Source organism: Girardinichthys multiradiatus, chromosome 7 (genome assembly GCF_021462225.1).
Source record: "Girardinichthys multiradiatus isolate DD_20200921_A chromosome 7, DD_fGirMul_XY1, whole genome shotgun sequence".
Classification (NCBI taxonomy): domain Eukaryota; kingdom Metazoa; phylum Chordata; class Actinopteri; order Cyprinodontiformes; family Goodeidae; genus Girardinichthys; species Girardinichthys multiradiatus.
Window position 1 is genome coordinate 47,531,031 of NC_061800.1, and position 25,965 is coordinate 47,556,995.

A 25,965-nucleotide genomic window follows, 5' to 3' on the forward strand; every position below is an offset into this window, starting at 1 on the left:
GACCCCCTCTGGCCCTTGGCTGCGTCTAGAAATCCCGTCCTTAAAAGTTATGAACAGGACCGGTGACAAAGGGCAGCCCTGCCGGAGTCCAACATGCACCGGGAACAGGTCCGACTTAGTGCCGGCAATGCGAACCAAACTCCTGCTCCGCTTCTACAGAGACCGGATGGCCCCTAATAAAGGGCCCCTGATTCCATACTCCTGGAGCACCCCCCACAGGGCATCATGAGGGACGCAGTCGAATGCCTTCTCCAGGTCCACAAAACACATGTGGACCGGTTGGGCAAACTCCCATGAACCCTCGAGTACCCTGTAGAGGGTATAGAGCTGGTCCAGTGTTCCACGGCTGGGACGAAAACCACACTGCTCCTCCTGAAGCCGAGGTTTGACTATCGGTCGGACTCTCCTCTCCAATACCCTGGCGTAGGCCTTACCAGGGAGGCTGAGGAGTGTGATCCCCCTGTAGTTGGAACACACCCTCCGGTCCTCCTTCTTATGAAGGGGGACCACCACCCCAGTCTGCCAGTCCAGAGGCACTGTCCCCGACCGCCACGCAATGTTGAAGAGGCGTGTCAACCATGACAGCCCAACAACATCCAGAGACTTGAGGTACTCAGGGCGGATCTCATCCAACCTGAAGCCTTGCCACCACGGAGCTTTTTAACAAACCTCTGTGACTTCAGCCTGGATGATGAAAGAGTCAAACCCCGAGTCCCCAGCCTCTGTTTCCACCAGGGAATGCGTGATGGCAGGATTGAGGAGACCCTCAAAGTACTCTTTCCACCACATGATAGTGTCTCCAATTGAGGTCAGCAGCTCCCCACCCTCACTGTAAACAGTGTTGGCGAAGCACTGTTTCCCCCTCCTACGGCACTGGATGGTTTGCCAGAATCGCTTCGAGGCCAACAGGTAGTCTTTCTCTATGGCCTCACCGAACTCCTCCCAGGCCCGAGTTTTTGCCTCTGCCACAGCATGGGCCACGGCACGCTTGGGCAGCAGCTTCGACATAAGATGCAGAGAACATAGTCCACTCGGACTCTATGTCTCCAACGTTCCCCGGAATCTGGTCAAAGCTCTCCCGGAGGTGGAAGTAGAATACATCCCCGACCGAGGGCTCTGCCAGATGTTCCCAGCAGACCCTCACTATGCACTTGGGCCTGCCAAGTCTGTCCGGCTTTCTCCTCATCCAGAGGATCCAACTCACCACCAGGTGGTGATCAGTGGACAGCTCAGCCCCTCTCTTCACCCGAGTGTCCAAAACATGCGGCCGAAGGTCTGACGACACAACAACAAATTAGATCATTGACCTCTTGCCTAAGGTACCCTGGTGCCAAGCGCACTGATGAACACCTTTATGCATGAACCTGGTGTTCATTATGGACAATCTGTCACGAGCACAGAAGTCCAATAACACCACTCTGATTCAGATCACGCCTCTCCAGGTCTCACTGTCGTTTTCCACGTGGGCGTTGAAACAGAATCAGAATCAGCTTTATTGCTAAGTTCGTACATACAAACAAGGAATTTGACTACGGTACACTTTGCTCTTTGGTTTTGTTTTTGCATTACAGAATAAACATATTTACAATGTACAATATACACATATATAAATAAAAAGGTGCATTTGTAACATCTGTATGCTGTTGTTTTGTTCTCTATTAAATGTTCATCAGAGAAACAGCCTGGAGGAAGAAACTGTCTCTGTGGCGGCTGGTTTTAGTGAACAGTGCTCTGTTCACCACGCCAAAAGAATAATGGAGTTTCCGGGAGGGGCACTATGCAGCACCCCCAACAGGGACGCCAAGAAGGCCGGGTACCCCGGACTACCACTAGGCCCTTAGGCCGAAACGACAGTCGGAGACCTGTCCTCAACTCGAAGGCCCTCTCATCCACTGGAGTAAAACCCAACATGAGACGGCTGAGCTGGAGGCAACAAGCAAACCCACCCAGCCCGCCACCTCTCCCCATGGGCCACTCCAGTAGAAGTAGTAGAAGAGAGTCCAGCCCCTCTCAAGGAGATTGGTTTCAGAGCCCACGCCGTGCGTGGAGGTGAGCCTGACTTTTTCTAGTCGATATCTCACGACCTCCCGAACAAACTCAGGCTACTTCCCCCCCAGCGAGGTGACATTCCACATCCCTAGAGCCAGCCGAAATATCCGGAGATCGGGCCGTCGAGGTTTCCACCTTAATTCGTGCCCAATCCTCTTTGCACCGGTCCCTCATGGTTCCCCCTGCAGGTGGTGGGCCCACTGGGGGATGGCCTCGTGTCTTTCGTTCGGGCTTGGGTCCCGCGAGGAGCCACCCAGCTACCAGGCGCTCTTCAACGTGTCCCGACCCCAGGCCTAGCTCTAGGGTGGGAGTCCGGCTCCGCCTTACCGGGCGACGTCAAGTGCCTGGATCGTATGGTCCTCATGAAGGCGCATTGAACCGCTCTTTGTCTGACCCGTCACCCAGAGCCTGCTTGCCATGGGAGACCCTACCAGGGCCATTTAAGCCCCAGACAACATAGCCTCTAGGATTATTCGAGCACTCAAACTGCTCCACCACGTTAAGGTGGTGGTTCAAGGAGGGGGGGGGATTTTCAAGTTGTCCTGCATCAATATAATAGAAGGTATATTATTTTACTCCCAATCAACATGTCATTAGGAACGTGACATCGCCTAAAACGGAGCCATGGCTGAATAAAAGTACTGATGAGTATTTATTTGTAACTGAAGCTTCAGATTCAGCTGAAAATGTTCCTCTTAGATTTAAAACTTTTTTTCCTATGATCATTTTGGCTGTATTTGTTTTTTCATCAAATTAGTTGAATAAATTATTTACTTCTTTAAAGAAGAATATATAAACACTTTACATGTAATAAGATATAACACATGGTTTAAGATAAGGCCAAAGATTGTTATACCTACGCGGTACCAGAAACTTTACAAGGTCCAATATGCAGAATTTCATTCAATTATATCTTAAACCCTTTTTGTATGTTAATCTGTTTAGATAATTAACCTCATTTCCTTGAGCGATGATGCACGTTTCTAAGTTGTAACTCAGAGTATTTAAAGTTGGATTCTGCTGAGATTTCCTGGCACACTAAATAATCGCCAATAACAAAAGACTCAAACAGTTTTATTTGTACTGCTTTTTAATATTTTTATCCATCAGAAATGATAAAATACATACAATGTAGCAAACCAAGAACAACAAAGCTCTTTACAGGAATCGTAGCTCATTCATACAGATTCTACAGTCCAGGCGGATCTGGAGTTTCAGCCCTAAGTCCTTTTACTTCAGTCATTGTTTTGGAAGCAAAAAACTGACGTTTTAAGTTGTATTTTTTTGTTTAATAAGCCGAGTCGAGCATTTAGAAACTACCTATGGGCCTGCTTTGCATAAAACGTGATGCTGTGTACAGATTAGTCAGCAGCATTTAGGTTACAAGCCCCAGCTAATAAATACATTCTAGGAAGATACAAAAACCCTGTAAGTGCTGTGGTTTTTTTAAAGGCCCAAATATTTTAAATCCGCCATGCTGCCAAACTATTCTTAAGAAGGAAAAGGCAATAATTTCATTCCTTTATGTGGGGCTCATCGTTTGTCTTTTTCTTAGTCAGTTGTTCATCATAACTCTTCTTTTTAGCATCTAACACAGTTAAAACACTGCATTGGAATCTGAGTGGGACCCATGTAGTTATTATTTTCCACCACATGAGGGTACTATCGTCTCATTTAACCTGACATGGAAGATTGGGTTTTCAATGTTGCACCTGCAGAGGAAGAGCCCGGTTGAATAGTTTCTCATCCTAAAATCTTTCCTCTGTCGTTCAGATTATGATGGTTAGCAAATGCTAATGCTGGAGGCACTGATTCGGGTTGATATTTTGGACTTGCATGAGGCTGGGTTCTTGCACAGTGCACCTGAGGACAACAATCCTCCTTCTGTGTGGTCTGCCTTGGGTTATTGGACTTTATGACTTATGGGTGTCCACCGGTTACAAAATTAGGCTGCTATAACATCTGTAAGTCCCACATGCGCTGCTCTAGAAGCATGACCAACTGGCCACATGCTCTTTGGTCCGTTGTCACATGCTGCTCAGGGAGTTGCTCTGTGATGGAGGTCGGTTGAGGATGTTTGCTGCTGGCCTGTTGGCAATTTAGTGTTGTCAGACTCCAGATCTTCTTCAAAGAGAAGGATAGAAGACATCTGAGAGGGGAGGCACACCAGTACTAACGTTAATATACCGGAGCATCTGACAGACAACAGTAACTGTAAGACATTGATGCACATGTGACTACACCAGTTGTGCCATCTAGAACCGGTTCTGAGCATTCCGGCTCATTCATTTATTTGAACTATTATGAACTAAATAACATCTAAATCAGACCATTTCTGTAGATGGTTAACTGGGTGCTGATCCGTTTTGATCACTGAGTGTACGGTATCATATAAATATCAAGTAGGACGTTTATTTGGATGCTGAAGTAGCTGCAAACATTGCTGCTGCTTTTCATCATGGCTGCTACTTTAGTTGGTTTGTAAGAGATTATACGGACTCTGAGGGATCTCAGAATGAAAACACTATTTGACCGGACCTCTACATCAAACCCAAGGTGGTGCTGTCCACATTTGTTCAACAGAGACATGCTGATAATACTTTAAGTGCTAACTGTGGACAATGTATTTCCTAGGCAGGTTCAATGTGAAATCTTTTGTTTCTGGCTTCACTTCAGATCAACTCCAATTTGGACTTAAGTAATAATCTTTGATACAAAATATTTCCTGTCAAAACAAAAAGGCTCCCCAATAAAACAAGAGTGTTAAAAAGAAACATTCAAAACAACAGTGATGCACTTTTAGATGCATTCGCTTTACAACTTCAGCCAAAATAAACGCTTCTAGTAATCTGGATGTATACTTTATAATACAGGTATACAAGTTAAAATGAAGCAACAAATAAATATCCCAAATCACTGGAAGTTTATATATAGAACTCATATATATTTATAAGTATAGCTTACTTTAGGGTAGGGTGAGTGTTAGCGTTCTGACTCGGTTTGTTTCCCCAGACAAAATCCCAGAATCTTAAAGAAAGACTAACTTTGAAAGTTCGTCTTCATAAAACAACTCGGGCCTTTCAGTCATGAGTGAATGAAACTGCTGCATGCTGCCGTGCAGCGGTGGTGGCGGACATGGATGCAGACTCCTCTGTGTTCACAGTGATGGTCGAAGCCGTGGATTCAGACTAGCTGTATCAGTTTAGCTTCAGGCCTGCACCAAGCTTATTTCCAGGTCTGGTTGTTTGTATATTTAAGACAGCGTGGATATTTTTTCAAAGCTCTGCATTCAGAAAATAAAGTCAGGCACTAAATGTTGTCCAATAAAGTCCTACTCCAAAGAAAGCCATTCAGAATATTTACAGACCCCACCTGCTGCAAAATGTCCAACAGTGTTTTTGTAAGACAGCAATGGTGCAGAATTGACCTACAGTATCCATACATACAGAAATAAACTATTTTTGGATTAAGCAGCCATATTTTAGTTTTACAAAATAATACTTGTGACCCCCCCTCAGTGGTGTGCTGTACACGCCCTGACTTCCTTGTCAAATCTTTGGTTGAGCAATCAAAAGCCTGAAAAGATTTACGGTCAACCTTCACACAACTTTACGTCCTCTTTAGAAAAAAATACTTAAAAAACTGCAAAAACATGAATATTTGCAACACAGTCATTGCCCTTTTCTGTTCTTGAGCTACCCTTCCCTGGAGGCTTGATTTACCCCCCATCATCCCACCATCATACGCAGACACCCCCATCCATCACTTCCTCCCCTCTGTTCTGAAGCCCATCCAAGAATAACCACACATCTTAAAGGTGACAGAGCAAGAAAAAAGGCCGAAAGCGTAGAAGAAGAAGAGTCCAGACAGAAAAATAACCAAAGGCTTTCAAAGAAAAGGGCCAGGGCTTTGGCCCACTCATCGGGTCTGCGAGGCGATTATCTTTGACACGAAGTTGACAATGGCGCTGGCGGGCTGGTCTGGGTCCAGCTCAGCAAAGATGTGGCTGACATTGTCTGTTGTGCTTCCCTGCTTCCGCGCCACAAATCCAAAGAGCCTGAAAACAAACAAGGATTTCAGAGAGGAGGAAGACCTAATTCACCTGGAGACACGCAGGTGATGGAGCAGTCACTTACTTGGCTGGGCCTCCCTCAGGTTTGCTCCATCTGGAAAACAAAATATCATTCATTCATCTTCTATAACCACTTATTTCATAGTGGGTCACGGGGAAGCTGGTGCCTATCTCCAGCAATCTAAGGGCGAGAGGGGCAAACACCCTGGACAGGTCGCCAGTCTGTCGCAGGGCAACACAGAGACATACAGGACAAACAACTATGCACACACTCAGTCACACCTGGGCAATTTAGAGAGACCGGTTAATCTAGCAGTCATGTTTGTGGGAGGGAGCCGGAGTACCCGGTGAGAACCCACCCATGCACAGGGAGAACATGCAAACTCCATGCAGAAAGACCCCGGCCAGGATTTTAACCAAGGACCTTCTTGCTGCAAGGCAACAGTGCTACCAACTATGCCACCGTGCAGCTTGCAAAATATTATTTTAGGCCTTTTTTCCAGTGCATAACCATGTTGTTACTGGCCTCTCTGGACTCACAAAGAACTGTGATTGGATGTTAGAAATTAACATCCAATCACAGCTGATAATTTCATTGTAATTTTAAAAACACTACTGATCTATCACAGTTTGTCTTTTGACGCTGGCTGCCTTTTACTCAGCCTCATACTTGGTGTGCAGCAGCTCCCACGAATATTTAAACCTGGAATTCCTTCATTTATTTGTTGGATTTAAAACTTCCACTTCTATTCAGAAACCTGCAGCACATTGAAAAGTTTCTACTGTCCATGTTGGTTAGCCTCAGAGCTGCTATGCAGAATGTGTTGAGTATTCCCACTCTCCATATTAGTGGTAGAGATGCTAAGGCTAACAGTGAGTGGTGGGGACTATGTGAGTAAATTGTAATTAATACCTTCATTACAAATATTACCATCTTGGCCTGAATGTTTTTGTTGTATTCATTCATGCGACAGACACCAAGCAGCGAGACTCCGGTTGTTCTCCTCTTTTCAGTGTCTGACTGACTGACACGTTAACACCTGCAACTGTTGTTCATACATCGCTGGACTCATCTGTGTCTGATTTGTTGGAAATGCTGGAAGTGTTGCACCAATCTGGGCTTTGGAGATAAAGTTGTCCATAACTGCTATTGGTTTAGTGTTTTCTTCTTTGACACATGTAACAAGAAAAGGCCTGAACACAAAAATAATTCATGACTCCAGATGAATGAATTTGATCTTTGTTGACTCACTTCCTGTCCTGAGGGTCTGTGTTGCAGAACGTCACAGTGTTAGCAGGATAGTGGCGTCGGAAGAAAAGCCTGTAAAAGAGGAGAAAACATTTAGTTGGATCAGTTTTATTGTTGAACTGCTTGAAAATCTGAGCAGATGTTGCTCTGAGAAGTGTTTACCAGAATATTTGAGTTAAAAAAGGTTCCAGCTTTTATTACTGCAGTGTTTATCAGTTACATGACAGAATCTGAACAACAAAACGTTCTCTGAGTCAGGTTTGTGACCAGGAATGTGTGGCCGTTGACGGATGACGACCAAGATATGCGACTGTTTGCTCATCATCTAGCTAAATGTTCTCGTTTATTTTGTAGCACCATGCATCTTGGGGTAGGGAAATGACTAAAGGAAAAACATAACCATTGTGCTGATCTGATTGGTGTCAGAGAGGGCAGGATGATCCAGACTTACTTCCTCTGGCTGTCTGTGAGCGTGATGCCCTGCGAGGACACCTTGAAGTGCACGACGGTGGCAGTGGGGGGGGGAGCAGCAGCAAGTGTCTCAGAAATGGCCTTGGCAACAGCTTGAGGACCCGTCAGGGACTCCATCTCCACTGAGTTTATGTAGAGAACGTTGCATGCTGGGAGGAGAAAGAAATCATCCCAGACGGATAAGATGGGTCTAGCAGGATCACTTCTGTTCATGCAAAAATGTTTTAACATCGATCATGCTTCCAGCAACGAATCTGGGAGTTTTAGAGGGAAATCATTCCACAGGAAGGTTATGGAGGAGATGCTGAACGTTGCTGTTAAGAACATAGACCAACATTTAGATGCACATTCCAGATGTGAAAAATGGCTTTACCACGGGAATCAGCTGGGGCCCTCTGCACTGAGATAACAAGGAAGTCAGGTTGTCAGAATGAGTGAAGTTATTCAGGACACATAATCCAAACACTCCTTCTGACATCAGTTAACAGGGCTGGACTTGAACCAGCATACTTCAGTGTTTTACCTGCTCCTTGCTTCAGCCTTTCAGCCAGGGGGTTTGTTGCTGTGACCTCTGGAGTTTCTTCCATGAGATCTACAGAAAGCACATTTACAACCTTACTCTGTCGAAAGCCCACAGCAACGCTTCTACAAACACACAGTCCAAGGATAATACCTGTGGTAGGGATGAGGAGCTTGCAGGGGAGCGCCAGAGGTGTGATGGCATGTTGATAGACCAAAGCAGAGAGACATCCTACCAAACAGAAACACAAACTCTTTGAATTCATTCATGGCATCTTCTTATTTTACCTCCCAGAGTAAGTTAGTAAACTATTTCTGTAATGACTTTTGTTTCTCATCTAATAATGGACAGAAAATAGTGAACATATCTCTATCCTGTAGAAGAGTTTGTTTTCTGGCAGAACTCTGTCACTTTGTGGCTGTTCAAACTCAAACCTGCTGAAGACCAACCTACACATGACCCAACTGACTGCTAAAAAGGGAATGTTTCTATACACTTTATGGATTTAAAAAGTTATCACAGAATTACAATTAAAAACCAAAGAGAAAAACACATCCAGCATAATTACTCCAAAGAACTTCCTTTCTGTAGGTCATTTAGAGACTGATTAGATGACCTGGAGAAGAGCAAGCTGGTGCACAGAGGAACATGTACTCATGTTTAACTTATTCTAGCGATACAAAGATGTTCTGCTTACCAAAGTAAGGCTCGTTGGGGCAGCCTTTCAGCTTCACTCCTTTAGGACTGCTCTCAATCAGGAAGTGCCTCACCAGCTCGTTGGTGTTGTCGCCTGGAAGGCACAAGAGGATCAACCGATAAACATGGAAAACATCACCTTAGTTGTAGTTACCTCTAAAGGCTCCACACAGCCAGGCATACTTGAATCCGCAGATGTCTCGAAACATCTGCACAAAGCTCCATTTTTACAACCCTTACTTTGTGTCACGCAATAAACTGCTCGGTGGGACAAGTCTTCACATTGAACCGTTTCATATGCAACACCCTGCTCCGTGCAGGCAGCGTAGAGTCACTGCTACTCTGAAAGCTCACGGACAGTCCTCGCAGCGTCCACACTGCTGACATTACACGCACTGTCCCCCCGACTCCGTGGGAGCCTTTACTTTATGAATTATTCAAAACTAATAAAAACTGACTTATTCACATTTGTCCAAATTGTCACTTCTTCCTGCAGCAGCGCTGCAATAACAGACACTCACTCCTCCCCTCTCTGAGCTGCTGCTGGAAGTTTTGAATTCAGCAAACACGCTGAGTACAGCCAGAAATAAAAACAAGCTAACTTCTTTAGCCGACGCACAAAAGCTTTGTTCAGAGGAATTTTCCTTATAGGGGCAAACAGACAGGAAAAACACGAAATACCCACATGCTAGCTGTGGTAACGCTACAAGCTAGTGCTACGGCACTGATGTTTGACAGCAACTTAAAAAGGTCAGTAAAGCCTGTTTCTGCAACAGAGAAGTAGCAAACCTCAGATGACATAAGCTAATGCTATCTGTTTTAACATTAGCTTCACTGACGGCCCAATAACGGTCTGAGCTAGCCAAGAACCACGCAACGTTCCCGAAAAATGTTATTCCGCTGATACGTTAGTGGGTCGGCTGCTAAACATTGGAGCAATGAAAAAAACTAAAACTAAAAACTAAAACAGTGCTATATCTGGTGCAGACCCAACACATCCCATCCCCACAGTGAAACATGGTGGTGGCAGCATCATGCAGTGGGGATGTTACGCAGTAGCAGGAAGTGGGAAACTGGTCTGAGTCGAGGGAAAGATGGATGGTCCTAAATACAGGGATATTCTGGAGCAAAACCTGGGTCAGTCTGCCTGTGGTCTGAGACTGGGATGGACAGGTTCAGCTTCCAGCAGGACAATGACCCAAAGCATACTGCTAAAGCAACACTACAGTGGTTTAAGGGGAAACATTTAAATGTGTTTTAGGATTGGCTAGTCAAAGTCCAGACCTCAGTCAATTAAAGAATTTGTGTTTAGACTTGAAGACGGCTGTTCAGAAGTTAAAACCATCCAACATGAAGGAGCTGGAGCAGTTTAGCCTTGAGGACTGGACAAAAATCCCAGTGGGAAGATGGTGTGAGCTCATAGAGACTGATCCAGCTGGAACTGCTGCTAAAGGTGGCGCTACTCTACTTTCATCAGAGTACTTTGAACAGTTATCACACTGAAGTTATTTTGTCCTATTTGTTGTTTGCCTCATAATAAAAATAATACATCTTTAAAGCCAGACATGTTCTGTAAATGACATGGAGACAGAACCCCCGGAAAGCTGCTGGACCGGATTCTGTCTCACCAGCCAGCCTGAAGCACTGCGCTGATCAGCTGTCTCCAGTCTTCACAGACATTTTTAACACCTCACTGGAGACATGTCATGTGCCAGCCTGCTTCAAGTCCTCCACCATCGTCCCTGTTCCCAAGAAGCCAAGGACCACAGGGCTTAATGACTTCAGACCCGTCACCCTGACCTCTGTGGTGATGAAGTCCTTTGAGCGCCTTGTGCTCTCACACCTAAAAGACATCACCGACCCCCTCCTGGACCCCCTGCAGTTTGCCTACAGAGCCAACAGGTCTGTAGATGATGCAGTCAACCTAGCCCTTCACTTCATCCTCCGGCACCTGGACTCCACAGGAACCTATGCCAGGATCCTGTTTGTGGATTTCAGCTCTGCCTTCAACACCATCGTCCCAGTTCTGCTACAGGAGAAGCTCTCCCAGCTGAGTGTGCCCGACTCCACCTGCAGGTGGATCACTGACTTCCTGTCTGACAGGAAGCAGCGCGTGAAGCTGGGGAAGCACGTCTCTGACTCCCTGACCATCAGCACCGGTTCCCCCCCAAGGCTGTGTTCTCTCTCCTCTGCTCTTCTCCCTGTACACCAACAGCTGCACCTCCAGTCACCAGTCTGTCAAGCTTCTGAAGTTTGCGGACGACACCACCCTGATCGGACTCATCTCTGATGGTGACGAGTCCGCGTACAGATGGGAGGTGGACCATCTGTTGGACTGGTGCAGCCAGAACAACCTTGAGCTCAACGCTCTAAAGACAGTGGAGATGGTTGTGGACTTCAGGCAGAACCCAGCACCACCTGCCCCCATCACCCTCTGTGACTCCACAATTGACACTGTGGAATCTTTCCGCTTCCTGGGAACCATCATCTCCCAGGATCTCAAGTGGGAGCCAAACATCAGCTCCCTCATCAAGAAAGCCCAGCAGAGGATGTTCTTCCTGCGGCAGCTGAAGAAATTCAACCTGCCAAAGACTATGATGGTGCACTTCTACACAGCCATCATTGAGTCCATCCTCACCTCCTCCATCACCATCTGGTACGCCGCTGCTACAGCCAAGGATAAGGGCAGGCTGCAGCGTGTCATTCGGTCTGCTGAGAAGGTGATTGGCTGCAGTCTACTGTCGCTCCAGGAACTGTACACCTCCAGGACCCTGAAGCGGGCAGGGAAGATTCTGGCTGATCCCTCCCACCCCGGTCACAGACTCTTTGAGACTCTCCCCTCTGGCAGGAGGCTGCGGTCCATCTGGACCAAAACCTCACGCCACAAGAACAGTTTTTTCCCATCTGCCACCAGCCTGGTTAACAAAGCCCAGAAACCACCCTGACACTCTCCCTTTCCCCCACAACCCCCCTGTTTTTGCTGACAGGACACCTGTAACCTGCAACTCTATGTGTTACATTAACGCTCAGCTTGGACTCCTGCTTTACCTGCACAATGATCACCTGCACTGTTGTATTGCTCTTGCATCTTATACTGCTCTATATTTACTCTCACTCACTTAAAACTGTGCACTTATATTTATATTATATTGTAGATATGTTTATACTGTTTAATTTGTACTGTATTGCATCGACTACGCCAAAACAAAATTCCTTGTATGTCCAAAAACTTACTTGGCAATAAAGCTTTTCTGATTGTGATTCTGATGAAATGGAAGAAACTCTCAAACATCCATTTTAATTCCGGGTTTTGAGGCAACAAAACATGAAAAATGCCAAAGGGGGTGAATACTTTTGCCATACACTGCACTTAAAGGATACTAAGTGTAATCTTGTCTGCTGTTTTACCAACCATGGAAGTGACACTTTGAAAGTCTATATTTTTCGGAATAAGAACAAAATTGTCAGGTTTTGCCCTAATTAAGTTAAAATATCATAATTAATCAAATGTTTTGCTCTTAACTTCCCTTCAAAAGAATTTTATTGCGGTATGGAGAATGGTACAGAGTACTAGTTTTTGGTACCGCTATTGTGTTAGAAATTTCCGTGACAACCCTATTTTATAGATCTCCTACCTTTCTTGCTCTGATGCACAGAGGGTGGAGGAGACGCCACCTTCATCGCGAGGCCGTACGCCCCTCTGAATGAGTGACTGTCTCTGATCACGAAGGCTCCCGGCTCTCTGTCCTTTAGCAGGTTGATGGCTGGAAACATAAGATATTCATTTATAAATCAGCTTGAACTCAGATGTGAGGGCATCATTTTGTAAAAAAAAAAAAAAAAAAAATGAATTTCTCCAAGCATGCTTTTAACAAAAAGAGTCCGAGCACTGGGACCGCCTTCATATGGTCCACCGGCCAATCACTGTGCTTCTGTGGAGCGCCACTGATAATATAACCAACTTTAATACAAGACCAACAAAATCTTCTCAGATTATTCCTTTTCAACTCACTAATATCATATAAACCTACTAAATATATTAATATTTAGATATTAATTCGCATAGACTTTAAAATAACCGTTTATCATAACAAAAAGATGTGCTTTATTACAGAGAAAATGACAATTGGACAAGATAAAGTAAACATACATTATAGTAATTTCTTAGCCACTGAATGGTGATGCTAACATTGCTAAATAGATTTGAGTGCCAACATTTTAAAGATCTAAAATGATGCAACTAAACAAAAATGAAGTAAATGAACAAAAACTTAAACCATCTGCATCAGGAGCTCAGTCTCCAGCAAGACGACTTGTTTCCAACGCTCAGGAGACCAGCTCTAGTCTTTACTGCCATATTTACTTCTGCCTCTGCTCATGTGATGGTTTAGCAAGGGAGATGAATGAGACAAGTAATGCAGATGTTCAGTAATTCTCTGCATATGCTGTGGTTTTCACTCTTCAGGACTGCGCTGCACTAAATAATAACGGCATGTGTCTGATGTCGCAGTCATGCATGCATTCAGGATGATACAATCCGATGCGAGCATGGAGAAAACGCATGCAGGATGCCCGGTGGCGACTGACCCTAACCGCAGTCAACATGCTAATGTGATGATGTCACTGGGTCACCAGGCATTACTACCTCAGCTGAGTCAGACCAGAACATTTGTGCAGTATTAAATAAAAACAATAGAGTTTGTGCCCATACTGTCTCTTTACTGCTAAACCAGCTCAACCAAAGCCTACAGAACACAAGATAAACTGATAATGACCCCTCACTTGATTCATGCAAAAAATGTGGCTTTAGGGATTTGTGGCAGCAGCTTTTAATACTAAAAAAGCAAAAATATTAGACAAGTATTCATAAAGCTTGATACAAAAACTTGTATAAATCATCTGTTCTGTGGGAATTTGTTCAGTTTGGTTCTAACCACGCAGGTACAGTAAAGCACACAATGATTCCTACCCACTGGGGGGTAGGAATGAGCTTCATTTGGAGTGGTTCACCAGAGGTTCCAGTTCTTACCCAGGGCTGGTGCTAGAGCCAGTTCGTAACTGGTTCTATAAAATAACGCATCTGGTAAACCTCTTTAAGGTAGGAGTCCAGGAGGCATCCTGATAAGATACCTGAACTGATTGCTGTTGATGTGGAGGAGCAGTGGCTCGATGTGTTGCTCCCCTAAGATGATGAGGATTCGTACGCTCTCTGCTGTGTCTGTTCACCTTACAGAGAAGACCCATCTCAGCTGCTTGTAGGCAGGATCGTTTACTTTCAGGCATGATCCATATCTTGTGACCGTAGGTGAGGGCTGTCTGTGGAGCAATCGGTTTGAAACCAGCTTCCTTCTGTCACATGTTAAAGTGCCCCTGGGCAAGGCACTTAACCCCAAGATCCCTACTGATCTGCGTATCTGTATGAACATGTGCGTGTTTGAGTGCTAATGGGTAAATGTGGCTCTAGTAAGATGTGCTTTGAGTTGTCAGTATGACTAAAAACCTTTAAATAAATCCAGTCCATTTACCACTAACTTACCATAGACAGACCAGTATGTCTACAGCTTCAGGATGGGATAGCTCATAAAGGACATCCTGACACCCCATACTGTCCTAGCAGCCCACACAAAATACCTCAAGGGTTGCAATTGTAAGCCTTCTCCAGATCCACAAAGCTCACACGGACAGATCAACCACACTCCAATGAACTTCTGAGCAGTTCAGTGAAGTTAAAGATCTAGTCAATTATTCTCCGGCCAGCATAAAAGCCACACTGTTCCTCCTGAATCTGAGGAACAACAATTGTTTGGAGCCTAGTTACCCCAAGGAGGCTGAACATGGGAGCTCAGTCACTGAAACCAACCATTACAGTGAAGGGTCCAGAAGCAGCTTACCTTGCTCCCTGGAGATGTCAGGCTTGTACCAGAACTTGGTTGTGTCCTGAACAAATTTAACATTCAGGTTGCTCTCCGGGTTTCCATCTGCAGTAAAAATAAAACTAGCATGAGATCCTTTGTTTGCTGAAAGGCTTCTGATAAGAGATGATTTACACTCAAGGAAAAAGGCTTAAAAGCTCCGTTATTACATTATTACTTCATCATTGTGAGGATATGATCAATTGTAACTAGATTCAGACATACATCCGTTCTGTTAGAGATCAACTTGAAAAGAAACATCTGAACTTCTGGATTAATTTATTTTCTCTAAAACTATGTTCTTACCATGCATATTGAAACGTGAGAAGTCTGAGAGGGTGTGGAAGTAGCCAGAAGTACTTCCTCCACTCGCTGGGGACATAATCTTTCCATTCAGCGTCCCATAGGACAGGGATCCATTCGGTCTATCACCACTCGACATGCGTCTCTTCTCTGGGAGCTGGGGCTGGAAACCAGGGGCTGGGCTACCCTGCCTGAAACTTATGCCTATCCCTCCATCTGGGTAGCCTGCAGATGAAATGGGGAAGGAGGGAGTGGGTGGTCCCTGGTACCCCGAAGAGCTACTCTGTCTTGACAGGTTCCCGTGTCTTTCATCTGGTGTAGTGTACCCGCTGTGCATGGGATGACGGTCTAAACTGGGGCTTCTCTGGGACATCTGTGTAGCAGATTGGTGATAGCCCAACACTGGGCTTCCTTGAGGGTGTGTAATAGATGACTGTCGGCTAAGCACAGGGCTGCTCTGGATGGGTTGACCCAAAGACGGCTGCCTGCTGAGGACCGGGCTGTGCTGTGATACCTGTCCTAAAGAGGCCTGTCTGCTGAGAACTGGACTGCTCTGTGCTCCCTGAGACCGATGATGACCAAGGATCGGACTGCCACCAGGACCTGTCATCACTACTTCAAAGCCATTAGGTGGGGATTTCTGACCTGGTTGGATGGATCCGTCTGGTTTAATATTAAAGTGCTGCAGGAGGACCGGATTGTAGTTGGAGCTGTGGATGTTGGGATGTAGCCGGAGACTTTCATGGCTAAGTACAATCTTGGAAGGTTCTGGAAGAGGCGGGCTGGGATCAGAGCCTGGATAGCTTCCCAGTAGGCTGCTAGGACCAAGATAGGAGAGTGTTGGGGTTGTATATCCAAGATAGGAAGAAGTTGGAGAGCTGGAGTCCAGGTAGGGAGAAGTGGATGGATTTAGGTCTTGATTTGATGGAGTATGAGTAGGGAATGACCTCTCTGTAGGGTGCGACTGGAACCCAGAATCAACAGTAGGTTGGGAGGGAGTGCTAATGCTGCTTTCTGATTGGAGATGATCACTAAAATTGAGTGGGAGAAGTCTGTTAGTTGATATCTTAGTTTGACAAATGTCCTGCAAACCCAAATCATTCAGGTTTACTTTGAAGATTTATAGAGCTGTGAGTAATTGTTTAAAAGTTTAAAGATGTCCACAGTTCTAGGTAGCTTAGTTCTAGGATCAGGACTTGGCACACAGTAAATGACTCACCCCTGTGAGTTCTGGATGGGACTGCTGCTGGATAAAGGCAGGTTCAGTGAATGGGTGGTTGGGCTTGGACTTCTCTGCTGACTCTTGGTGTCTCCCGGGGGACTAAGGCTCCGTGGGGATGTTGGCGACTCTCCGTCTACCACTGCTGACCTCGCCACAGACTCAACATAGCTTCTTGGGCCTTGAAAAGAAAACAAACAGTGAATGACTTCAATTTTTAGAGCAGCTTCATGCTGCACATTGTAGATGATTGGTTTCTGATTTATGCCTTTACAATTTGTCCTTTCAGCGAGTAATTTATGCAATGGAGGGAATTATTTGACCAATAGGTGAGAAAAGATTAATAAATACAAATGACGCTGACAAGGACAACTGTGGAGGATCTTAAAGGGCATATCATCATCATCAAAAGCCAGAAAACCTTTAAACCTTGAAGATATAAAAAATAAATCAATGATTTGAGACAGAAAAAGATAGAATGAGCACTATCCTACAAAAAATCATCCATCCAGGAAATGTGGATGAGCTCTGTGGAGAGAAACGCAGGTAGGGAACGGGACAGTTGGAATCCTAGATTTAAGGGAAGGAAAACCCCAAAGCTGTAGGATGAAAACAACAATAAAATGCGGCTATAACGGATTGCTTGAACAACAGCCAGACCGCCGAGGTGGCTGCAGCTGTTTATAGCCATCAAGTTTAGCGGGAAAACCATTCTTACTGAAAATTAGCTGCAGTAGCATTTATTTCTGTCTGAGCCAAACGTTTCAAGGAAAGCAGAGAACGTTGACTCCATAAATACCCTTCCTTGTAGTAACAGCTTGAAGTATATTTTTGGGGAGAAACATGTTCTAAAATGAACTGCAGTGTGAGTGTTGTTTTCATAGGTATGTTACTGTACTGCCATAAACCCTCTCTAGTAAAATACGGAGTGATTATGTGTAAAAAAGTGAGTTTTGCAAAACCACTGCACAATATCAAGTATGCTGGAGACACAGCAGGAGAAATGGGAGCGCTGACACATGAATACTGGACAGAAATGAGACGTACATGAATACTACCAGGAACGTAATGTTTCTTCTCCTTCACTCTGGTAGATTACAGGCAGGCTGAGTTTACCACAGAGAGCTTTTAAATCTGTGCAGGCTGTTTGTTTTCACTTCTTAGTCCTCGCTGAAACTAAATCTCAATAAAACTTCATGAACTCCATTCAAACTGCAGACTTTGCTGTGACATTGATGCCCGAGTTTAGTTTTCATACTTAACATTGTCACTCAGCACCAACGTTCCTCTGTATTCTTGGCTGCCTTGGGCCTTTCTATTTAGATTATTTTTTACATTTTGAAAATGAAAATGAATGAATCTGTTAAAAGCTTCAAGCCTGAACACATCTAGAAAAGGTTCTGGAATGGTGATAAATGCCCTTCAAGATAAATGAGGTGGCTACTGATGATAAACTTGAGTGCCAGCAAGGATCTCCAACCCTTACCTTCCTCACTTTCATCGCTCTCATCCTCTGTTCAGCATCATTGGAGATAACCCAGAATCAAAACATTGTAAACAATAACATGGTGAAGAATTCACAGTTCCAGCATTGGTCGTGTATTTTTTCCTTGAGCTCACAGCTGTACAGTCAAACCAACATCTCATCCTTTTGACGTCAACATTCATTTCAACGGTGTCTTTTTACATTAATTAGGACGCCCCTGTGCAGTAGTTCCTGACATATGACCCCAAAGACATCTTCATGGTTTCAGTACCAACCTGAGCCTGTTTGGTTGAGGAGGATTTCTGCCGGGTTGTGAGGCTTCAAGCCCAGGGCTGACAGGGGAGTCTTGGCAAGACCAGGAGGAGACCGACCTGGAGAGAAATGGGACAGTTAGCAGCACACAAAGACTTACAGCCACGTTGACAGCTGTCACCTGTTGACACAATCTGACTTATAGCAACATGATCCAACCAGGTAAAGAGATGTCAACATGTCTGGGTGGGTTAACGTACAGAGAGCAACATGTTCAGGTGGGTGTTCTCATGCTTCATGCTCTGATGGAGGATCAAAACATGCATGTGATCGATCTCAGTCGGACTCTTGACACAACCTGACTCCCACTGCCAGCACAGCAAGGTGCTAAAAATGAGATGGCAGCACCGAGTCACACCAAAGCAAACCCATGGAATAAATTGAATTGTCCTGAGACATCCAGGTTAAAACTGGGATAAATAAATCAACTGAGAGGTTTCTTTATGCCAAAACGTCAGATCATAAAGGACTGAATATGTTGGACTGAACATTCAGTCCGACATGGACGGGTGGATTTTTTTCTACCAGGTAAAAATAAACAACTAAGAAAATAATTTAAGATCAGGTGAACAAGGTCTATTTTACTGGGTGAAGATGAAATAAACTAAGGGCGATGCGACAGCTAAACTCAGCGGTGAATCACTGAGGTAAAGAAAAACCAGGCATTTCTTTTTTGTTTCATGCTGAAAATAATTATATTACAAAACAAAATGTGTTGCACAACAATGAATGAAGAAGCAGGATGCTGTTGCAGGGAAACAAGGCAGCAACGGGAACTCAGTCCCAGGAACACGCAGAGCAGCAGCTGCTGACAGGTCAGATGGTTTGTAAAAACTTATAGAAATCATTTTCATTTTCATTGTAAGCTTTGACTGGTCTGCAGTTTTATCCTAGTGCTGCTCTCGTGTGGCTCTCACGCCAAAGCAGTGCAGGGCTGTGACAAGTGATGGGCAAAGGGACACTCAGGCGCATAGACAGGGGTCGGGGGTCAGGATGGCTGACTGTGGGACGGTGGAACGCCCTCGGAGCATCGTGCATCCTCCACTTACCAAAGAATCCCAATCAATTCTTTGAAACCGCACCTCTGATCACAGATGGTGTGAGTGTGCAGAGACGTGAAGAACTTCAGCACCTACTACTGAGAAGCGAGTGCACTGACCCTCAAACATGCACTTTTAACAGGTTTAACAAGTCTTTTTTACCAGTGACTCCATCTCATGTCTAGCTGAGAAAACGGCTGCTTCCTGCTTAGGGGAACTAAACTGCATTTCTAGTTTCTAAAAGCTAGGAATGCAGTTGCAAGGAAGCAGACTAATATCTGGATATAAAACTGGGATTTACAGCAAGGTTTAAATCCAACGGAAATGTTGAAGAACATAAGTTTTACTGGTTAGAGGTGATCTTTGGCTGAAGATTAACTGGAACAGATGGAAGAACTGAATTAGGATATTTTAGGATCTTATTACCTATAAGACACTAATGGAGAAAGGAAATTAAACATCCAGAAGGAATGATCACATTTTATATCAGTTTATACTAATATCCCTAAAACTTTCTTTCCCGCTGAGTTGTTTCATATGAGGGAAATATCTAAAACAGTAAGAAAACTTTGTTGCAATTTAACTTCCAAACATTGCACCAGATGTGGGAAAAGAAAGAAATAAACTCACAGTCTTCTGAATTTTAAAGATCAATTCTGTCTTTAGTTCATAGAATTATTTCATTATCTATGTCCAAGCTCCACAGTGCCATCTGTCAGCCGGAGGGGGGACTTACACAGATTGAAGTAAGGGGTTTGCGGTGAGACAGGGAAGGTGGGGGTTTGGGGTAACGCCTCACCACCAGCTGTGGGTGTAGGACTGATAGGGCCTCCCTCCATCTCCTCGAAGGCCTCCCGGTAGCTGTGCATGTTTCTCTGACGAGGCGGAAAATTCAGATCAGAACAAAAACACTCTAAAAATGTTCTGATGCATCCAGTGCATGTTTTCTACCTCCTTGGGTCGTCCTCCAGGGTTCATCGCTATGGCATTGACAAACTCTGGAGAAACGCACCGGATGGGAGAGCGAACCAGGATATCTGGGGACAGAGCATCGTCGGAGTGTCCCTCACTGGTGATGCGACGTCGGGGAAGGATTGTTGTTTCATCCAAAGGTACTGAACGGGCCTGGACCCCTGAGGTGACATATAAATAAGTGTTAAAGATCAGAGAGGAGAAGTGCTCCCTGCTTCATGTTCAACATGCACACTGAGAATGGTTACTAAAGGAGCAAATGCACAGCAAACTGGACACCAACATTTTACCATCATGAACAAACCCACTCTGCTGCTGACATTTCCAATAACTTGAATCCTGGAAACCTGGAAAACTAGAGGCACAAATACGCTTCCTAAAATCAAACACTGGCAGTTCCTCAAAGCGGTGAGTAAGCTGATTTTCATTAATCTGCTTAAACTTCGAGAGCCAGGCAGAAAGCTAGCAGCATTAAACAAACAAGACGGGAGTTAATTTCTTTCTGCAAATACACAACAAACTGTAACCTGGACGTTTGGAGAAGCGAAGCATGAATGCAGAAACACAGAGTCAGTCTGTTAGACCCTCCCCAGCTGCTTCACACTGGCTTATGGGAGGAAGAAGGAAAAACCCAACAGGTTTAAAACAAAGAACATTTCAGCTGATTGCGTTTGTGCTGAGGCCGTTTACCCTGAAGGTTTCGTCAGGAGGAATAATTACTGTCTAATGGCTACTTTACATGTTAACGAGCCTGGGAGGAAACCAATGAGTCGCTCCTCGGTGACCATGTTGTACGCTTGTCAAAGTTAAGATAAATCATTGAAACCTGGATGCAATTCTTGCTTTTGGCTGCAAATATGGCTCCATAACAAAGCAAAAGTATCCTCCCCACGTTGTTCTTTCTTTAAATTTATCTTATTTGACTTTTTAAACTAGAATTAAAAGAAGAAACATGGCATCTCTATTAGTTTTATTTCCATAAGTATGATGAAAATAATTATTTATTCTGTTCCTTTAGAAAAGAGGCTGGAATCTATTATGAAATTTAATTTATCGCAGACAATAAAAGAGGCTGGTAAAACTAGAGATGTAGAGGAAAATATTACGATGAAAAGATTCAGGAAATTTCAGAGTGACTGGCCATGACTGGTTGGACCTACAACGATACTGGGAGCCACCAGGTCCCACTGGCAACATTGCTGTTAGGACTGAAGAAGACTTTACAAGAAGCAGAGCTCATACGTACTGCGAGAGAGAAAGACTTCCAGCAGATAACAGGAAGGATGAGTTACAGTAAACCTGCTCCATTGAGCATGCTGGTGAGAAATGTTGGCAGCCTTTTAGATACCTCGGAGTTAAGGTGAGGATCTACGTTGTCTAGAAACCTCAGACTTCGGTTTTAGTTGTGCTAACTGCTCTCGCTGCACTACTTGCTGGAATCTAAGGCAATGTAAAATATCTTAGAAATGATTTTCTTTGTTTTAAAATGTGAGTAAAAGCCTGTTTTACTGTGACTGCTCTCCACAGTGCAACAACTGACCAGGAAGGAAGGCCAGAGAAAAACATTTCTAATGCTGTTCTTATGTCCTCTCTTATACCTGCTTCTATTGCAGCTCATGACTAAAATAAACTAAAATCCTTATCAGCAGGTCAAATCATAATCAGCCACATCTTAAGTTAGAACATCGAGGCTTCCTCCTGTGGGAATGACGCTGCAGCTGAGTTGAGCGCCGTTTTAGTCCTAAGCCTGAAAGGTCGGATCTGCTTGTTGTTGTGGTTGGTAACCAGCAGATAATCCTCGCAGTAACTACATATCTCTCCATTTTACACGCTCAAACACTAGAGGAGCATACGTACAGTCCTGTGTGTTTGCTCCACTGGTTTATTCTAATATAAACCATCAAAATAGCAAATAAACATAATATTTCTACAACTTTCACCAAATTTTTTACACAAGGATAGTAACTCTGGGCTGCGTTGGAAACCTCTCACTTTGTAATTGGAAGTTTAAAGTGGAACGCCATTTGACTCTGCTGCCATAGTTTTCTTCTGCAGGCACCAAAGACAGAGCTGTGCACAGATGAATGCATGTTTTCAGCAATAGATGAAGACAGATTATCTCTGGACTGGGTGGAAATGGTGGAGAACAGAACATCTGAACAGCTGTTCTGCAGCGCCTCATATTCAGTTTTTCCTGGTTTTAAAACGGTCTGAAACGGAAACGCCCACCGAGACAGAGACTGAAAACTGAGGCCCAAATGTGTCAAAAACATACGCCTCCCCACGGCACACCGCTGTCAAACAGTATGCTGGTACCATGGTGACAGCTAATGCTTAACAGCTGCTGATACCAGAACCCAAAGGCTTTTTCTTCTGTTTTTTTACATCGTTCCGATTTAAAGTCTGATTATCCTGTGGAAGCAGCATGACGGCTTTTCTAAAACCAAGCTCCACAGGTGATCGATGTGTCTTCTTCAGATGTTCACACCTGCTACTGTTGGAGGTTGTTTAAGGTAAGGCTGAGGACTGTTTATGCCTTCTCTGCTGTTTCATCACACAGTAAATACAGCTCTTACCTAACATGAATCCTATTAACTCTACAGTCTGTGGTTGTGTTGCATCACTATGAAGGATCTTCCTCTGTGGTGAAGGATCCTAAACGTCTGGATTGGGTCACCGGTTCTCAGAGGACAAATACAGCTTCACTGATGTTTGCAACGAGGACGACTGCGGTCTCCGTTTTACATTTTGTCTGCTTTTGTAAATGGTGAAAACGATACGAGTGATAAAAGTGGCTTTGAATGAGGCCAGTGTATCCTGGCTTCAGCATTGTTCCCCAACTTTGGCAAAACAGATCCTGTGACACTCTCTCCTGCAGAAACACAGAGCCTCCTTTGTTCCTCCTCTGTTCTGTTCTGGTGAAACGTTAACGTTCTCCCTCCAGCTTGTTTGTTTCATGCTCTACTGTTTGGACCACTCCTTCACCTTTTAGCAAGGAAACTGCAGCTCAGAACAAACACAAATGATGAGGATGTTTCTCAAACTGGAGAATGACAGAAATAAGAAGAGGGGAAACAAAAACACACAATGAAAGAAGAGGGGAAGGATTCAAAGCAAACCAAAGCCCACCACTCTGAAAAGCCAAGGCAGAAAGAGAATTGAACTCGGACTGAAGAAACGCTCAGAACAAAGGAAAACCATCTCCTGTTTTCCTGAACTGTTTCTTCAGACCGGATGGGAGAACCAACCCGAGAGGGAGTGAGAGCGGCGGTGCTCAGACTGAGAAGAAGTCATGCTGGGGTTGATGGTTTGGACTCTAGCCGAGTACTCTGGACAAACACATGAATGATGAAAGAAAGACATTATGATAAAACTAAAAGGAAGATGAGCAGAGGGAGGATGAGTTCATCTGAAAACAACAGGAAGAGGTAGCAGACATCTTCTGCTCCTGTTCACATAATGTGAACATAGAAAGTTGCTCACATGACAGCGAAACTAAAATAAAACAGTGAAATAAACCTTCAAACAGCAATAAAAGGAACTGAAGCATAACTGTGATTCCAGAACGCCTCCTCGTGGCTCGTGTTTTCTATCACTCTGCTTCATGTTGACTGTGCTGAGCCATCTGTAGGATGTCTGCTGCTTTTATCTGGACACTGTCAACCTGCTGGACTAGAAGACTCTTCCTGTTTCAGGCCAAGTGATATTAACGGCCAGGAAATAAGATAAGGGCAGAACTGATTTGTTTATAACTCAGCATATAATGGCATCAGGCATATTTCTCCTCTACAGTTTCTGTCCTGCAGGCAAAAAAGGACGTTCATAAACAAATAAAAGGTCCAAAAACTGTTAAAGTTGTGCGGACTTTAGGATCTCCTCACTGTGGCTCAAAAAAGTCAAAACTCCAAGTTTTTAAAACCTGAAATATTCAAACCATGACAAATAATTTCCAGATCATTTTCACGTTTAACTAGTCACAAGTTCTGACCCAAAAACAAACTGACAAACTGAGCTAGAAAAGCTTAACAAAAAAAAACTCTCTTTATCGCCACTCTGCACATTGGAGCGGTACAACAATAATTTCTAAAACAATAAATAAATGGGTCTTACCTGCCACTCTCTGGGCCACCAGACCTTCCACATTAAAAATGTCATCTGGCTCGCCGTCTCTGGGCTGAGATGAGGCAGCACTTGGGGTTCTTTGGGACTGGGAAACATCTGACAGCTGGGTCTGGATACTTGTTGGGAATGTGCTGATGGGTTTGAGCTGAAGGTGGGTGCTTGAAGAGGGAAGGACTTGTGATGAGCTGCTGGTTGCAGTGGAGTAATTTGGAGATCCGTGGAAAGGTGTGGGCTCTGGTGAACCTGGCTTCCCAGATGACGTGTGAGCTGTTGACAAATGGCTAGCCAAGCTGGACACAGGAGCAGGAACATGAAGAGCAGCATCCGTCTGGTGGGACAGTCTGGTCTGGCTCTGGGAGAAGGACGGCTGCGTGGTCACTACGGTTTCCCTCAGTGGGGCGCTTTGGGATTTTGACACGACTGAACGGCCAGGTTGCAGGTTTATCATGAGTAGGTTGAGGGTTTCAATAGATTGCTCGATCTCTTCCTGAGAAGCACTGTGGCGGTGCGGGAACTGTGGCAGGCTGTGGTGAGTGGACATCGATACAGATGGAGGTGGGCTAAAAGTGACGCCTTCAGTTACCGGCTCCTCTGGAACTCCAAATTGCTGCCAGACATTGAGACCACGTTGGACAGCATCCCTGCTGCTGGTGGTGCGGGCGGGAGCCTCTGGCATGGACTTTGGGTCGGCACCAAAGGAACGAGAGCGAAACAGGCTACCGTTCTGGGGAGCCATGTAATTATCCGAATCACTTGGGATTAGAACAGTAGGTTTATCAGATCTGCTGACATGTGGCTGGACGGTTTCCAGAGGTTTCTCTGGGATGTTGCGCTCCAGATACGGAACCGGTCCCTGGCCGTTAATAGGTGATTCAGACTGGTAGTAAAGATCAGCTGGTGTAGCTCGTCCATCTGTGGAAGAAAATGTCCCCAGACTGTCCACACTGTTGCCCTCTTGACTGGTGGGCAGTTCATCATCTAGGATGTCCGTTTCACGATCAATGCCACTGTGCCCATTAACATGGACCTGGGCGGGCACCAGGTGAAGCATTCCTGCACCAGCAGCAGATGCTGGGGTAGACAGGTAGGCCTGTCTGTGCAAGGGCCCCTCCAATCCACTCAGTAGTTGCTCTAGCTCCTTTTTCTCCTTGGGACTTATTGGTTGTTGGGCCGGTGGAGCTTGATGGACTAAAGGTAACTCTTCACCCACAGTGGTTTGTGTCTGACTCACAGTGGAAGCCTGAGGGGCTGATGCGGCTTCATCCGTTCGATCCGTTTTGATGGAGGCGGTGGAGTTTCCTGAATCACTGCTCACTGACAGGGCGTGGTCACCGGCAGGTAGAGCGTGTTCAACAGCCGTGGGTGGAAGGCCATTCGACGTGACCGTTCCTTCAGCAGACTCCTTTTTACGAACTTTGGCATAGAGACTCCCGTCCAGGGGTCCTTGGGTGTGGATGACGTCTGAAACAAATAGAACAAAGTCTGTTTAGAGCCTGATCAGACTCAACCGGATCAGCAACAATGTCTCAGTTCTTCAGAACC

General features: G+C 44.9%; 1 protein-coding gene across 16 annotated transcripts in view; it reads right to left on the reverse strand.

The window, feature by feature from the left end:
* Nucleotides 1–3,121: 3,121 nt before the first annotated feature.
* Nucleotides 3,122–25,965, reverse strand: part of tns1b (tensin 1b) — a 185,824-nt gene continuing 162,980 nt past the window's right edge. For 11 of the 16 annotated variants that reach the window (XM_047370744.1, XM_047370750.1, XM_047370745.1 and 8 more), the window contains 17 exons: nucleotides 24,412–25,884; nucleotides 23,550–23,630; nucleotides 20,281–20,462; nucleotides 20,066–20,204; nucleotides 18,253–18,348; nucleotides 16,492–16,672; nucleotides 15,276–16,303; nucleotides 14,949–15,035; nucleotides 12,693–12,821; nucleotides 9,059–9,151; nucleotides 8,515–8,592; nucleotides 8,365–8,433; nucleotides 8,215–8,241; nucleotides 7,822–7,990; nucleotides 7,374–7,442; nucleotides 6,186–6,215; nucleotides 3,122–6,106 (listed from right to left, as the gene is read on the reverse strand). In XM_047370744.1, the coding sequence (XP_047226700.1) occupies nucleotides 5,968–6,106; nucleotides 6,186–6,215; nucleotides 7,374–7,442; nucleotides 7,822–7,990; nucleotides 8,215–8,241; nucleotides 8,365–8,433; nucleotides 8,515–8,592; nucleotides 9,059–9,151; nucleotides 12,693–12,821; nucleotides 14,949–15,035; nucleotides 15,276–16,303; nucleotides 16,492–16,672; nucleotides 18,253–18,348; nucleotides 20,066–20,204; nucleotides 20,281–20,462; nucleotides 23,550–23,630; nucleotides 24,412–25,884 (4,070 nt within the window). In that variant the 3' untranslated portion in view covers nucleotides 3,122–5,967. The remainder of the gene's footprint in view (nucleotides 6,107–6,185; nucleotides 6,216–7,373; nucleotides 7,443–7,821; nucleotides 7,991–8,214; nucleotides 8,242–8,364; nucleotides 8,434–8,514; nucleotides 8,593–9,058; nucleotides 9,152–12,692; nucleotides 12,822–14,948; nucleotides 15,036–15,275; nucleotides 16,304–16,491; nucleotides 16,673–18,252; nucleotides 18,349–20,065; nucleotides 20,205–20,280; nucleotides 20,463–23,549; nucleotides 23,631–24,411; nucleotides 25,885–25,965) is intronic. The other 5 variants (XM_047370759.1, XM_047370749.1, XM_047370751.1 and 2 more) reach the window with 4 other exon arrangements.